This window comes from Lagopus leucura, unplaced genomic scaffold (genome assembly GCF_019238085.1).
Source record: "Lagopus leucura isolate 7727_CA_CO unplaced genomic scaffold, USGS_WTPT01 Super-Scaffold_100064, whole genome shotgun sequence".
In the NCBI taxonomy this organism is placed as follows: Eukaryota; Metazoa; Chordata; class Aves; order Galliformes; family Phasianidae; genus Lagopus; species Lagopus leucura.
Window position 1 is genome coordinate 372444 of NW_024962308.1, and position 16285 is coordinate 388728.

At 48.3% G+C, this 16285-nt stretch overlaps 1 protein-coding gene across 5 annotated transcripts in view; it reads right to left on the reverse strand.

Moving 5' to 3' along the window:
• Nucleotides 1-13950: 13950 nt before the first annotated feature.
• Nucleotides 13951-16285, reverse strand: part of CTXN1 (cortexin 1) — a 51526-nt gene continuing 49191 nt past the window's right edge. For all 5 annotated transcript variants that reach the window (XM_042886851.1, XM_042886849.1, XM_042886852.1 and 2 more), the window contains one exon: nucleotides 13951-15526. In XM_042886851.1, the coding sequence (XP_042742785.1) occupies nucleotides 15089-15343 (255 nt within the window). In that variant the 5' untranslated portion in view covers nucleotides 15344-15526 and the 3' untranslated portion in view covers nucleotides 13951-15088. The remainder of the gene's footprint in view (nucleotides 15527-16285) is intronic.

Sequence of the window (16285 nt, forward strand, 5' to 3'; positions counted from 1 at the left end):
CCAGGGTCTGAAAGAGCATGCAGCTGCAGTCTGAGGATCCTGACAGTATGGGTGGCTGGCAAGGGACACAGATCTCTGGCAGTGTTAGGAAAAGAGAGAGAAAGAATGGGAAAGCTCCTGAGAGAGCATTCATATTCTCATGTGTGGAGAAAAGTGAGAATTAAATCTGTTCTTAAGCGTGGTCCGGTTGGGACCTTCTTGATTTCCTTCCTGTCCTCTGCTATTTCTCCACCTTTTGCTATGTGCAAACCACATATTGATACGAAAATCTTACACTGTTCTTAGGGAGCATTACCTTGTTAGGAGCAGTGCAGACAGGAGCAGAGGTGGACCCACAGAAGGGGCTCTTGGGAACTAAAGGGAGATGCAGGGGGAGTCAGCCTGGGAATGTCAGCCACTAGGATCACTGCCAGCACACAGCCAGCTGTCCCTGGGGAATGGTCCATGGAAGGAGGCTGCATTACCATGCCTAGAAGGAGAACTGCATGCATTCTGACTGCACTGCAGAGCCGGAATGCATGTGGGAAGGGTCCTGCTGCTTCAGAAGCATTTTAGGTTCATTGGCAACCAAGCCCTGATGCTCTTCCTTTTTGTCATTGTTTTGCTGATGGCTGCCTGCCTTCTGCCCAGGTCAGCTGTGCAGCCCAGGCTGCCTCACCCCTGCAGCTCTGTGTCCACGTCAGAGCTCTTGTGCTGCCCAGCACACAGAGCTCAGCACTTTCACTGAAGCTCTGATGATGTGATTGCTGCAGTTCATACCACAGTTTGGAGGTCTTTGTATAGAAACTGGGACCCTCCATTAATCTGCTCGACCTGATTCTGTTTGGAAACTTTGATGTGAGCAGTGCCAGCTCCCAGCCTGGCATCTAGCTCATGTCCCTGCCCACATCGTCCTCCAGGGAACAGGGCAAGGAACCATCGGGGTGGCAATGCCAAGCAGTCTTAGAATGAAGCTTGGAAGACAAACCTGGCAGGGTGTGTTTGGGCTGCCCTGCCTTCCACCAAAAGCAAAACCCAGACATCAGACAGGCAGGTCCCAGCCTCAGCTTTGCAGACAGCAGCACAAAGCCACCCATGCTCTGCAGGAGATAGCACTGAAGCATCTGCAAGAGGTCAGCAAGGTGCCTCTGCTCCACACTGCACCGGGAGCAAGTCCTGGTATTCCCACTGAACAGCAAGGTGTACTCCTGCAGACATCCCCATCACTAAAGCTGGTACAGCCTGAGACATTTAGGGACTCACTGTGTTCTCTGTCAATCAGCTCTTCATCTTGAGGCGGGAGCACACAGTCTTCTCATCCAGAAGTTACCAGGTGGTATTGAGAAATGGGAACCTTTGGGTTTTGTCACTCACCACTGGCTCTGGGTACTGTGTGACCAGATGGCTGGAGGTCCCACTGTGTTGCTGGATGGTTGGCAGCACTGAGCATGGCACCTCTTGTGCTGGTGGTACAACATTCCCTACCTCTTAGCAGGACAGCTTTACTCCTGGTGTTCCTGGACAAGTGAGACTTGCTCTTGATGGTGATGGAGAAATTGCTGCCATACTTCTCTGTCCTTACTATCACCTCACACTGACCCAAGTCTTCCTTGCAGCAGCTGGAACCCCAAACATTTGTGCTGCTCCCAACGAAGAGGCCATAGAGGAGAATCCATGGGCACATGTGTGTACCTCAGCCTTTCAGATGTTTAAACAACATCCACGAGTTTCCCCTTAGATTGCCCTGCACTAAGTTACCCTATGACCACCCCTTCCAGCAGCCTCCCTCTTGGATCACAGTTCTCTCATTGTGCTGCCATTGCTTAGATGACATTTCAGGCTCTATCATATTTATATTGATAAAAAATTGAAAGCTCATCTCATACATCACAAGCTCCACTTTATCCAGCTTTAACTGCCAAAGGACAGGAGTGTGGTTATGTCAGTGTAATCATAAAATCATAATGCTGTCAGTCAAGTATGAACTGTAGTCTGTACAAGTCTTTGTATGTGCATCCTTAGATACAGTAAACATGTACTTTTATCTAGATCAGGATGAGCATTCTTGAAACTGCTTAATTAATTAAGTAGAGGAACTCTTAATCACAACACAAATTGTATTTGAAGACAGGAGCATCTTGGGGGAAAAAAACGTGTAGTTAATTAGCATGACTAACATAGCCTGCAGGTAGGGAGATGAGCCCTATCTTTAACTCACTCACTGTGGGCAGAGGGCTGTATCAGGGCAGTGGGAATGTGATAAAAATATGTATAAAAAAGCATCACAAAAAATCCTGGAGTGTGCTGGCTTTGCAGGAGACCCCTGGCACCCAAAGCTGTGCAACTTGCTGTAAATCAGTATTCACATGTTTGCATTCCAACAGTGGATTGTACAGTGGTGGAAGTGAAATGTGTATACAACATGAGCATAATTAAATTAATTTGCACTCGAGTAGCACAATATCTGCAACTCAAATTCATTAGGCAAAATTCGGGTAATTTCATTAGAGGTGGGTGGTCTTAACCTGCAGCGAATCCATTGCTGCTAACAAACTGTGATTTCCGCTGACCCCCAGTTAGATTAAGGTAAAAGCACAGTCAGAGGTCCACACCAAATCACCAGCTGTAATGAGCATCTGCAAGAAATGCCCGTCCCTGCACATCCAGGCCCTCACTGGCACTGCATGTTTGAGGCACTACCAGTGCCCATGCACCAGGAGGAAGGTCACAGTGCTGGCCATGGGCAGACTGTGCTGCCAGCTGTCCGACCTCTCTGTGCTCTCCTGAAGACAGCAGCTGCTTTCCAGGTAGCAACAGAATGAGAAAGGAGAGCCTCACCCAGGAATGCATCCTGCAGCTCTGCAGCCAACTCAGGGTCTTTTTGCATCAAGGAAAGGAAAGAACAATTCCTTCAGGCTGGAAATCAAAGAGTAAGAGTACCATTAACACCCAGTGTACAGCAACCTACAAATGCCATGGCGGATTTCATGGACTAAGGAACCTGGAATCAAATTCTTAGGACCAAGCTGTGTGTGTAGAAAGCTAAGCACAGTCATCAGAGCAGCTGCTTGTGTTTAGCACTCAAGCAACTATTTCAGCAGTGTTCCCAAAACAGGCTGCATAAGATGCAGAGGAGTCACAGATGCCAGAGACGTGCAGGGTGTCTTCCAACTAGCTGTGTATTCTTAACAGTGATGCTTGTGTTGTGTGGTCAGCAGAGCAGTAATGTGCTAACAGAACTGTCTCCATCACAGGCATTTTCAGAGGCAGAGAAGGGGAAGTCATCTCTACATATGGGTTGCTGGGGCTGCATAAATCCATTGCCTCCGTGTGGGTCTGAATTCATTCACAGATCTGATGTGCCTCAGTTTCCAGTCTTGAGTGGGCAAGGAAGTGCCAAGGAGACTGGTGATCTCTGGGCTGAGATCAGCTCTGTGATCTGGATGAAAGGATCCTAATGGAACGACCAACTGACACAGAAATACATCAAAGCTGAAGAACTCTTAGAGAAAGGTGTGTCAAAACGACAGACTGCCAGACTGCTGTTTATGCCATAAAGTTGTTCCTCGTTCTGCAGCTCACTCAGCTCTCAGATCCTCCATTAATTAGATAACAGTGATGGAGGAAGAGAGTGGATAATTTGGGGCACTCACTGCTCACTGGGACAAAAGCTTTGAACTCAGGTATTTCTATTCCCCATCTGTACATATCACAGCACAACTCAACCCAAGCATGATGAAAAGATTCTCATTTCCACACATAGAATAAAGTTGGCTGACCTCACACATACAACTTCCATGTTTTTTATAAAAGAATCACGGAATCATTGAGCCTAGAGATGGAAGTGACCAGATGGCAATAAATTCATGCTTACCTACAGTCGTACCATAAACAGCCTGGATTCAGGAATAGCCAAGAGGAAAGGGCAGCACAGGCATCACAGCAGGTCAGATTTCCAAAAAAGTGGCTTTTAAATTGCTCAGCTACTGCATTTATTTTCTTTTTTTACAACAAATTTATCACCTTCAAATCAGGAACAATAACTGTGTTTGCAACAATTTCTTCCTATTTGCTTCTTATCTCCCTGCTTGAAAGCATCCCATCAAAGTGAACTGGCACTGCAAGAGAAGTATTTAAGACTTACGTTCACAGTGTTTCAACAACAAAAAAGCTTTGATTCTCTTAGCATCTAGACAGGACATCCCTGTAAGTTTGCACGATGAGCCAAGAGGAATTACAGAGGTCTTAGAAGCAAAATGAGTATCTCAGCCAAGCCAGAGAACACCATCCAAAACAGCACACAGTAACCTCAGGCTTTTATGTGAATGAGGCAGACATTTATAAGTCATAATCCCAGAAAGGTTAAACAACTTGTCCAAGGTCAGATTGTGAGCAATGACAGACCAAAGAACAGAACCTGAGTAATAACCTGTGCTGTCATGGACCAAAAATGTGGCTGTTACATATAAAACACTCTACAGCAATGACTCATGTTAACTTGAACTCCAAATTCTACTGTAAGCCATACTCTGCCAATCCCCTTTTATCAAATATCTTCTTGGTAGCATTTAAAGGGTAGCATATAAATTACACACAGCACTGTGTTTTGAGTTAGCACCTCTGTTTGCAAACTGAAAGCTCTGTCAACACATCATGAGGATTTATTCAGCAATTCCTTTTCCAAAATGCAAGTAAACAGCCAAGAATTTTTTACTCCTTCTGTAAGAAACAAGCCCCAAATTGATGCATCTTCCTCATCAGTTCAGGTACTGCCCATTGGAAAGAGTTAAGAAAGTCTAAATAACTGCTGCCTTTAAAATTCTTGCAGGTGTGATGTGGCTGCAGTTTCCTTACACTGTCCATGGGTGCTGATGGGGATCCTTAAGGAAGCTGCCTAGGACAAGATGAAGGATGTGGATATCCTCATCCACACTCTTTCCCCAAATTTTTGTCAGCTGTGCCAGGTCTTTGTGAATGTGCTGCGGCAGGAAGATTGCTGAGTTGCACTCCTGTGTCTGGATAATCTTCAGCAGTGACTAAAGAGTGGCAAAAGGCAAGAACGAGTACAACCAACAACGTCCAGATCAAGCACAAGGCATGCAGATCTCCAGTTTTAACAAAAAGTCTCTTCTCCATCCTATAGGATGGACTCCTACCACTTGAACAAATAGTGGCACATCTACAAGTGCACAAGAATGCATGCAACTGCATGATGAAACCAAAGCCACTCCTGGGCAAGTAGGGCAGTGAGTTCAGGTCTTGCATCTTCAAAGATTGCCATAGTCATGATGTAGCATGATGAAAAGAGGCAGAATCATACAAAGATTTCACCGCATTTTGTTTGGCCATTTGAAACTACAGCGTTAAATGTGTGTGCAGGCATATCAGAATGCAGACAAGTGGGTACGTGGGTCAGTCAGACCCTCCCAGTCCTTTTCTGTGCTGTGCATCCCCAAGTATGCAGCCAGCTTGAGTTCTGTCTTCATTATTCCTGTTGGAAAATACAGTGTGTGCAGTAACTTTTGCCTTGACAGAAAACACACGAGGTTATTCACACCCAGTGATGTCTCTGAATGCCATAACAAGTTCCAAATAAAGGTACTACGGAAGGAAGATTTTCAGTAAGTTTTGTACCAAGTAAGCCAATTCCCATGGTTTTGCTGGCTGATTACTTCTTGTTGGACATTTCTTCTTATTGTATTTTCTGTGAAAGTGGAAACACCCAGACCCGTGGGGCCAGCTGCATGCTGAACAGATGAGAAGCCACTGACATTAGACTTAGCAACTTCAACGTTTTTATGCAAGGAGGAGAGAGCATCATAGAACATCATAGTTCTTGGAGTTATGGTAGAAGTACTGCAGTCTCCACAGTCCATCTAAGAAAATGTAGCCTTTTACTATATGTCAGTAGAGAACCATGTAACTTACATCAGCCTGGATGAGCAGGGAGTTGAAAAGCCTAAAACCAGAAGCTTGACAAGCACTTTTTTAAGTGCAGGTTTTGCAAATTCAGAATTACACCAGCAATCCTCATGGCTCATTCCACCTCCCAGAGGCCAATGCGTAAACTAATGGAAAACCCCACATGCAATCTTTCAGGTAGGCAGTACCTTCTGTCCTGAAAACACAACAGACAAAAACTTCATCTTTGGGTACTCAAGTTATTGAATCAAAGCATACCAGAATTGTTGAAAGCCAGGCAATGACTTCTGGTTTTGCCCTTCAACTTGGGAACAACAGCCAAGACGGCAGCTGATCTCCATGGGTTTGTGAGACTAGCAAAAAGTAAAAATGAGAACACTGAATTCCAGTGTAAGAATAGAGAGAGAATGAAGCAGAAATCCAGGCTTTACCTGGTGAATTAGAAAACTGCTATGTTCTGGATAAATTACCTCTTCCTGCCTTATTTTCTAGATTTAATAGAATCATAGAATGGCTTAAATTGGAAGGGACCTTAAAAATCATCCAGTTCCGACATCTCTGCCATAGGCAAGGTTGCTACCCACCAGCTCAGGCTGCTCAAGAGCCCATCCAACCTTGGGCACCTCCAGGGATGGGGCATCCACAGCTTCTCTGGGCAGCAGTATCAGAACCACACCTGATTATCACCAACCATCTGTGTCAGAGCCATCCTGAACTATACATTGCAATGGTAAGATGGTTGGTAATACAGAAAGTTTACAGAAGGAACCACTGTGCAACAGAACATAAATAGCACCTAAAATATGAAGATTTACTGATGAAAACATTACCTGCTTTAAAAAAACACCAGTCTCAAATTCTTGCCTCAAGGGTGGCTATTTGGTCTTGCTGTAGAGAAAGAGAAATAAACAGAATTGTATTATAAGAGCCTTTTATGAAATCCCTGTTATTTCTGGTCATGGGCACCATCATATTGAAGCAAGAAATATGTCTACTGGAAAGCAACGAAGTTCCCAAAGCCCAATAAAATGTGAAAGGTCCACACAGGAACTAGAGAAAGCTTCTCTCCTTGAAAAACATGGAATGGAAACCTGAAAATTTCTGCTCCTGTGTGCCAAAATGACTAGTGAGCATGAATGCTTGCATGTCCCCAGCTTCCTAGTTTGGGGGTAAATCCTAATGCAAAAAGCAGAGAAGATGGGAAAGTGCTCCTCTTCTGCTCATACCCCTCTAACTCTGCCAGAAGTGGTAGGATGGGTCTTCCTCAGTCTAAAACTCTATAAACAAATCTATAAGCTTGAGACCCAAGAGAAACTCAGTGAAATTTGGTGCATTACCAGCAAAAATTGTAGATACACCTCTAAAGTTACAAGGATAAATCATGCAGAGGAGTTTGTCTGTGGTCACATGAGGAATTGCTTCATTCAAAACCAAGGATTCTTCAGTTTCTTTCAAATCCAGTCAGAAGCACTTCCCATGCCAGTGCATTCCTTCCCAGGATCTCGCTTGAGACACTATATCTTCTGCCAAAGTAGACAGAAAAGAGTGCTAAGGAGGAAAAAAGTGACAAAGGAATATATTAGTTAGTCCATCACTGCAGCAGCTGCTCACTGGTTCATTGTCATGGCCTTCTATGATGGATTGATGGCACCTTTGGACAAAGGAAGGGCAACTGGACTTGGGCAAGGCCTCTGACTTGGTCCCATATCACATCCTTATCTCTAAATTGGAGAGATACAGATTTGAAGAGTGGATTATTACATGGATTAAGAACTGCTGAAAGGTCACAGCCAAAGCGTTGTTGTCATTGGCTCTATGTCCAGTTGGAGTTGACAAGTAGTGCGCCGATAGTCCATCTTGGGACTGGTGCTCTTTAACATCTTTATCAAATACATAGACAGTGGGACTAAGTGCACTCTCATCGGGTTTGCTGATGACACCAAGCTGAGTGGTGCAGTTGACACTGCAGAAGGAAGGGGCACCATCCGGAGGGACCTGGAGAAGTTTGAATAGTGGGCACAAGAGAACCTAATGAGGTTTAATGAGGTCGAAGGCATGGTGTTGCACTGGGCTTGATGCAATCCCAGATATGTGTGCTGACAGAAGAACTCACTGAAAATAGCTGTTGGAGAAGGACTTGACGGTCTGGACAGATGAAAAGCCGGAAATGAGCCAGCAGTGTGTGCCTGCAGCCCGGAAGGCCTGAGGAAGGTGTCCAGCAGGGCAGGGCGGTGATTGTCCGTCTCTACTGTGCCCTTGCAAGGCCCCATCTGGAGTACTGCACCCAAGCCTGGGATCCCCAGTACAGGAGGGATGTGGAACGGTTGGAGGGGGTCCAGAGGAGGGCCACAGAGATGATCCAAAGGGTGGAAAGGGTGGAGCACCCCACCTAAGAAGGCATGTTGAGGAGTTGGTCTTGTTTAGCTTGGAAAAGAGAAGGCTCTGGGGAGACCTCATTGCTGCCTTCCAGCACTTGAAGGCAGCTGCCAAGCAGGAGGCAGATTGACTTTTTACATGATCTGATAAGTGATATGACAAGGGGGAATGGCTTTAAACTAAAAGAGTGGGGATTTAGGTTAGATGTTAGGAAGAAATTTTTTACTCAAAAGGTGCGGAGGTGCTGGAACAGGTTGGACAGAGAAATCATGAATGCCCCATCTCTGAATGCATCCAAGGCCAGGTTGGATGTGATCCTGGGCAGCCTGATCTGGTGGCTAGGAACCCTGCCCGTGGCATCTGGGTTGGAACTAGGTGACCTAAGTTCCCTTCCATCCTAAACCATTCTATGATTCTACAATGGGGAATGAGGACATCTCAGAGCAGAGGACATGCAAACAAAGAGTGTGAGTCACGTGCATGTTTTCAAATTCTACTCTTAAAACTGTTAGTATTGACTTGCTTGCATGTGTACTCTCTAGACATCCTGAACTGGATTCCTCTTGGAATGACTCTGGTGTCTTGGAATGTCCCTGGTGTGCACCTGAAATTTCCTTAAGTCTTGGTGGCCAGAAGAAGCAAAGCAGCAGATCCTTCCATCCTGACAGCCTATGGCTCCATCCTCTGGAACACACAGGTTTCCACACTGTGATCAGCCATGTGACTTGCTCACTCAAATATTTGTCTGATATTGCTCAGTGAACAGAATTACTTGGAAAAGGTACCAGTCCAAAGCTTGGTGCTGTTCTAATTAATCCCAACAGCACTGAAATACTTACACATCAGTAATTTACAACTAGAACAATGAGCTGATGCCTTCTGGTGTTGATGTTACATCATAGAGGACGCAGCAAGATGTATGGAAGAGTTATCAATGTGCTGAACTACCATTTGAGTTACATCACTTTAACTCCGTGGCGTGGCAAGAATGCCACATTCCTCAGGGGCTGCAGGATGGGGTTCTGCCTGCACAGCAAGACAGCTGTAGTATGAACAGCCATCTCAATTAGTGCTCCGCTGTGGCTGACACTTTCAGGATCTCCTGTCAGAACAGATGGCAATCCATTCATCATGAGAGACGGTGCAAATTTCTGCAGGTCTGGAGAATTCAGGAGTCTGGAGCTTTGGATGAACTCTGTCACAGCATCTCTTTGCTGAAAGCACATATTTAAAAGAAATGAAACCAGCATCATCGCCCATCAGACTGCAGAGGAATAGCAGCTTCTTCCCACGCTGTGTTTTTCCCTGCTTTGAAAGCACATTTGCCCAGAACAGGGCATAACCCGAAAAAATGTTCTTCCACCAATGATTCACATCTCTCTTACCCTTATCAATGAAACATGGCCCCCAGAATGAGGTGTCTTACCTGCTGCTTGGGATGAAGATCTGAGTCACTAAATCGACACCTTTGACCTCTCTGAAAATAGCCAGAAGCAGACGGACAGATTGTACAGCTGGGTTGCTGCTAGAGGCCAGAAAAAGGAGAGCTGATGATTGAAGACAGAAGAGGTGACTGTTGTTAAGGCTGAACGTTTACAAGGCTTCAGTTGGTTATTGGATCAGCAAGCTTCAGCAGGCCTGCATTAAAGCTCTGCGCACATGAAGGGTGGTAGTGCAGACATTGCTGTTCAAGTCGTAAATGAGTAAATTGACAGACTTCAAGATGATTGTGAGTTTTATTTATGAAACTTAAAACATTCCATTCTCATCTAGTTGGAATTGCAATCCCACTACGTAGCACTGTGCGTGTGCCAACCTCCAAACCAACACACAAGTGAAGAAAAAACATTACTGGTGAATGTGAGGGGGTTGAGATGGGCTGCTACGCTAACCAGTGCTGGGTAGCAGCGCCTCTTTGTGCTGTAAGTGCTGGGCTGTGGAGCAGCTGCAGAGGACGAGGACAAGGCCTCCCAACCTCAGGGTCCAGCAGGAGGGGCTGCGGGTCACCCCCTGCTTATGGCCTCATCCATGGCAGTGACCCTGCCAACGTCCTGTGAGGCTGCGAGGAGAGGAGCATGGCTGGGAGTGCTCAGCACTCAGCCCCCCGCTGCCCCATGGGAACAGCGATGTCCTTGGAGCCCCTGGCCCCCAGCAGGGCCCCCTCCTGCCTGCTGCAGCTGTACCAAAAGCCTGGGCAACAGCACAATGCCAGCAGGCTGCAGAGCGGGGAGGAAGGCCCTGGCATCACCGGTGAGCTTTGGGAACAGGGAATAAGGGCCCTTCTTGTGGGTAGGATCCATGCAACAGGTTCTCCTTCAGCCCAAGGCCCTGAGATGCCTCCAGCCCACCCCATGGAGCTCCACTGAGGTCTTCACCCCAACCCCTGGTTCTTTGCACAGCCTCACACTGCAGCCGTGAGCCTGATTTTGGTGAACCATGACAGAAGCACCGCAGCTCCAGAAGACCCGCAGTAATGCCAGCAACCAGCATGGCTCTGGGAGTGGGATGAGTGTGGGGCAGAGCAGAGTCCCTGCCATTCTCTGGATGAAGCTAACGGTGATGGAAGCAGCCGACATAAAGACATAATGACTGGTCAGGAAACAAAGCCAAAAGGAAACTTGCATAGGATAAGCAGCACTAAGTGCTATGCTGGTGTGAAGGGGAACATGGGGCACCTGTGTGCACGCACACACAGCCAGAGCACTGAAGGAATTTTGGCTGTGTCCAATCAAAACTCACACGGCTGGCTTAGTGAACAGTGCAGTTTACTAGCAATGGATGACAGGTTCTTTGGATTGCCAGTGAAGAATTCACTGTCTGCCAAGTGTATGAGGTTAACCAAGAATAATACAAAGCATCTGCAAAGAACTAAGTGTAATACAGCCTGACCACCAGCATCCTAAGGTATAAAACAACTCCATAGAGACTACTAAGTTTCCTAGGGAAGCACTCAGCATAGCCAAGTGTGCAAATCTTACCCAAGGTGAGTCCCTATGGGGGGGAGGAGAGGTTCAGCCCCTTGGCAGATCCCAGAGGTGACATATAGGCCATGTCTGACCTGTCTGCAATGGCATCTTCCTTAATCTTCCCTCCTTCTTGACCCACTTTTATCATAGAATCATAGAATGGCTTGGGTTGGAAGGAATCTAAAAGATCACTGAGATCCAACACCCCTGCCATGGGCTGCTTTCCAACCACCAGATCAGAATGACCAGAGTTCCCATCCAACCTGGCCCTAAACACCTCCAGGGCTCATGCTCAGTGAGGGGTGGTCATGCCTTGGAGGCAGGCAGCCTTTGCGACGGAGGTGTGTTTTGGTATTATAATAAGTGTATAATGAGCAAAGTTCACCCAAAGACAGCTTTTTGTCAAGAAGATGACAGACTTGGGGAAGTAGTTTAGCACCACAAAGTTCCCATCCTAGCACTGCTCTTGTTGAAGTCAGTACATCAGTTCTCTTGATGTTATTGACACCTTGTGCTGCTTAGGGAACTACTGTAGGTCACAGCTATTGGCTGTGGAGCTCCACTCCACTCTAAATTGCACCTTCTGTGCAATTTAGTGGCATAGAGGTTGCACTCTGCTCTTGTGCACCTGTGAATGACCCGTACCTTAATTTCCAGTGAACAGTGCTACACCTTAAGCTATTATCCCACATATTCTACCCTGTGATTGTAATCACTCAAGCTACATGATATTCAGAAGGAATGAGGAGTGTCTTGTGAGGATTATCAGTCACATCAAATGCATATATATCTTGTGAGTATGGAAGATGAGCTTAGTGTTCCCCCATATTCCAAAATCTAACATCCATGGTAATAATCCAATTAAGGCAGAGAGTGGTGCATATTAGTTAAACAACAACATGGTGGCGCTTCCAGAAGCAGTTGGTGACCATGGTCCCACTCATGACGTTCTCCATCCTTCACTCTTTCCAGGACAGAGTGCAGTGCTTCTACAATGTGATGGACACTCACCAGAGTTTTTGTCCATTTTCTCAAACCTGCACCAACAGTCACTTCAAGTCTTCACATCACAGCCACCCAACCTGCATAGGCAGCTCAGCCACCTCCATGTACAGCTTGGGTCCCCTCAGCATTGCTGCCCTGCAGGGCTAGGGGTGTCCTGGGGGATCACACTGTGCTGCAAGGCTCATTGCCCCCATGGCCACCATGTGCCACTTCCCCATCCTCCATGTATGTCCCTTGCTCTGTTCCATGCATCCCACCAGTCCAGGCAGAACTGGTGGCCCAGTATGCAGCCATTGGGTGCATGGACATGGGGATGAGCTGGTGCTTGCATGCAGATCTCAGTCCTGCTGGGAGCTGCTCAGGGGGCACAGCAGAACCAGGACGTAGGGAGAATCCATCCCAAGTGACTTCATCCAGAAGGGCACAAAGCTGTGAGGAACTGGCCAGGAGGCAACTGCTGCTTGGGGGGGTGCTGGGCATCAGTTGGTAAGCAGCAAGTGATTGCATTGTGAATATAAATATATATATATAGTTATTATCTTATTCTTGTTTCCATTTTCCTTTTCTGTCTTAGTAAATAGTTTTTAAATCAACCCACAGGTTCTATTTTGTTTTCAGTTCTCTCCCTCGTCCCACTAAGGGGGGCAGTGAATGAGCAGCTGTGTGATGCCGAGCTGCTGCTGGGTTAAACCACATCAGTTAGAAATGCTGTATCACACCTCACGGTTTGCATGCTGCAAGATGGCTTAAGGCTTGATGGGAAAACAATTCGCTCCAGAAAATGAGCCTAAGGGAGTGGAATTGTCCCTGAGCATGTGTGCTGTGCAGCCAGTAGGCACTGTGCATGGCAGTTCTGCTGGGCACTGTTTGGATTGTGCTGTGCAATGAGTTGTTGGGCTGTTGAGAGGATGTTCTGAGTGCTGGATGCACTGGGCTTTCATTCTCTACCTGAGGTATATTCAAAGGTACACCTCTCTTCTGCCCTGTCTCCAGCCCTATCTGTTGCCTGTACCTTGAACAACAGTGCTGCAGCTTTATCTCTAGTCTTGTCTTTGTGTCCTGTTCCTCCTGACTCAATTCTTTGAATGGTTTTTGCACCTCACCTTGTTTGAGACTGTCAGTGCAACATCCAACTGCCACCAGTCCTGTCCTGCCCCCCTCACCTGGTGCTGTGGGGCTGCCTCTGCTGTGCTGTGCTCACTCTTGTTTCCCAGCTGATGCACCTTTGTGGAGCAGACCCACTTTTGCTGCTTTGTGGTAGTTTTGCTGAATAGTGATTGTGCTGAGCAGAGGTCACACAACATAGGGACTGTCTGGACCGTGCAGTGAATGTTTGTTGCAGTACATTCTGTGATGTAGGTTCTTGGCCATGCACCCAGTGGTGTCAAGGAAGGTGCAGAAGCAGGCTCACAGGAGCTGGGTACCAGTGTCCCGTTTCTTTGCTGTCCATGTGATCCCATACTCCTAATACCTCTGTCTGGCCACCTCCAAGACAGAAGACTCTGAAAGACTTTCCTACCAGAGCAGGGTGTTATGTAGTGCCCTAAGCAGCCCTTGGGCCTTTGTTTTTTTGCATCACCCAGCAGTCAGCCCTTGCACCTTCCCCTGTGCCAGTGCTCATATGACTCCCAGCAATGACTGACATGCACCCACACACCCCAGTGCCCGATGGGACGCATCACAGAGCAGAGGAAAAGCTGTGTGGGGTTAGCACAGTGCAGCTTTATTTCCGTGGAGCAGGAGGAAGTTCTCTCCCACGGGTTCAGATCCCATAGCACACAACTTGTCAGCCCACAGCCATACCCCACCACAGCTTTTGCTAGCTAGCCCTGCGGCCAGCTGCAGCACCCCTGCTTAAGAGGCACGGTTCCCACAGTCGGGTTCCCCCGCTATGGGGACAGCCATAGCTCCCCTCACTTACACAGCCCTTCTGCTAGGCAGATGCAGGAGCACACCCAGGCTGCCCAGGTCCTGCTGGAGCAGCGATGTGCAGAGCGAGGCACTGCTGGGTACTGCCAGGCCTGGGCTGGATGAGAGCCACCTCCCAAGTGCTGTGTGGGGATTTTAGATCCCTGCAGGGCTCCCCACAGGGCTCCCAGGCAGGTTTGCAAGTGGCTGCATGACTGCACCTTGCTCAGACCATTTCCACCAGTTTGGCAGGGAGCGGTCATGATGGTGTAAAGCACAGAGTGGGCTGCAGGGCTGGAGGGCAGAAGGGCACTGCACGTGGGGTTTCCATCTCCCCCTTACTTGTGGAGGGCACTTTGAGGCTGCCACACAGAGAGGAACAAAGCCAACACTCGGGTCAGGTGCCTATAAACCCCCTCACAGACAAAGCTCAGCTACAGGGAAACACACACGCACACACACTGGGCCACGGTCAGCACTCCCCAGAGGACACAGACAGAGGTGATGCGGAAGGCAGGAGGAGGTGGGAGTCCAACACCCGGCCTGGTGCAGGGCAGAGCTGCCCAGACCAGGAGCAGTGGGGGCCGTGGCCGAGGGCAGGTCCTGCCATGCCCTGCCCCGCTGCCTCCTGCCCCTCTCTGCGGCACGCAGCACTGCCCCGGGCACGGTGGGCAGCGAGACCCGTGGGGAGTCACATCACCCCTCTGATGCGTCTTGCCGAGAGTGCTGCAGGCTGCGAAGAGAACTGAAAAGTGCTTAGAAAAGAGAGAAACCCCTAGAAAACCCACCCCAGACAAGAGCCCGACCTCGCCTCCCTGCCCACGGCATCCCTGCTGGCCCGGGGCAACACCACAGAGGAAGGGGGGGCCGGGGCCGGGGCCAGCTGGGGTGGGAGGCATTCGGAGCACGCAGGCTCGCCCCATCCCTGCCCTCTACACCAAGGCGTAGTCAAACTGGCCCCTCTCCAACCCCTCCTTGTGGTCAGTCCAGGAGGAGGCAGGCATGCGGCTGTAGGGGTCCAGCAGGATGCGAAAGCAGCGCACCATCAGCATCACCAAGAAGACGAGGAGGAAGATGACAAAGGCAAAGACGGTTTTCTGCTCGGCATCCATGCCCGCAGTGCTGGCCGGGTGCTCAACCAAGGACGGGGACAGCAGTTCATAATCCATCGTCGATGCATCATTCATGGCAGAGGTGAGGCACACGAGCTGCAAAGAGCACGAGGACAGGGAGCATCGGGGCTTGGGCAGCCAGCTCCAGCCTCCTGCTGTGCACCTGGAACACCACCTGTACCGCTCACTCCATAGCCACCAGCACTGCTAAGCTGAGCCAAGGAGCTCAGGATTCACTCCTGTGCAGACCGAGAGCTCCTGGAGGGAAAAGCAGAGATGGAGAGAGAGGAGGAATTGGCCGCGGGCTTCAGCTAAAGAGCACCTTAGCTGCTAAATAATTAGAGACGGGAGAGGGCAGGGAAGAGTCTCTGTTGCCAGAATTGCAGTTCTGTGCTTGCTGACGCAGCCAGACAAGCAGTCAGTTATCTGAGAGAAAAGCCTGGGGACAGTGATATTTATGGCCAGAGGCTGAATTTAGTACGTATTTTCAGGCAGGAAACATGGGAAGAGTATTTGTTAATTGAAAAGTAATACTCTCAGCTTGAAACTTTTCTTAATTATTATTGTTTTAAATCCAGCTTCTAAACTGTCAGCATTCACCAGGAGTCATTTTTGCTTCAAGTAATTTAAGAATCAGAGGGGTTATTGTTTTTACTTTTGGCAGCTGAAGAAGTGAGAAAGACAACAGGAAGGAGGAGTAAATGTAGGGAGGAGGTGCTTTGTAGAAAGTGAGGATGTTTCAAAAGGAAATCTCCCTTACCACCTCAAAGACACAGGTTCACAAGTGGGTCCATGGTTTTCTGGCAAGCTCAGGAAGCACTGCCACAGTGATGCCACTCAGCAGGGACACAAAGGAACGGGGTGGGTGGCAACTTAGTCTGCTAGTCCTGAGCTTGCCTCTACGTAAATCCCCAGAGTCCCTCTGGAGAGGCTAGCTGCCTGCCAAGCACAGTGCTGCACGTGGGACCACTTGCCCTGAACCACAGGAAAATGAGACTGAGGACCTTAGCTGTGAAT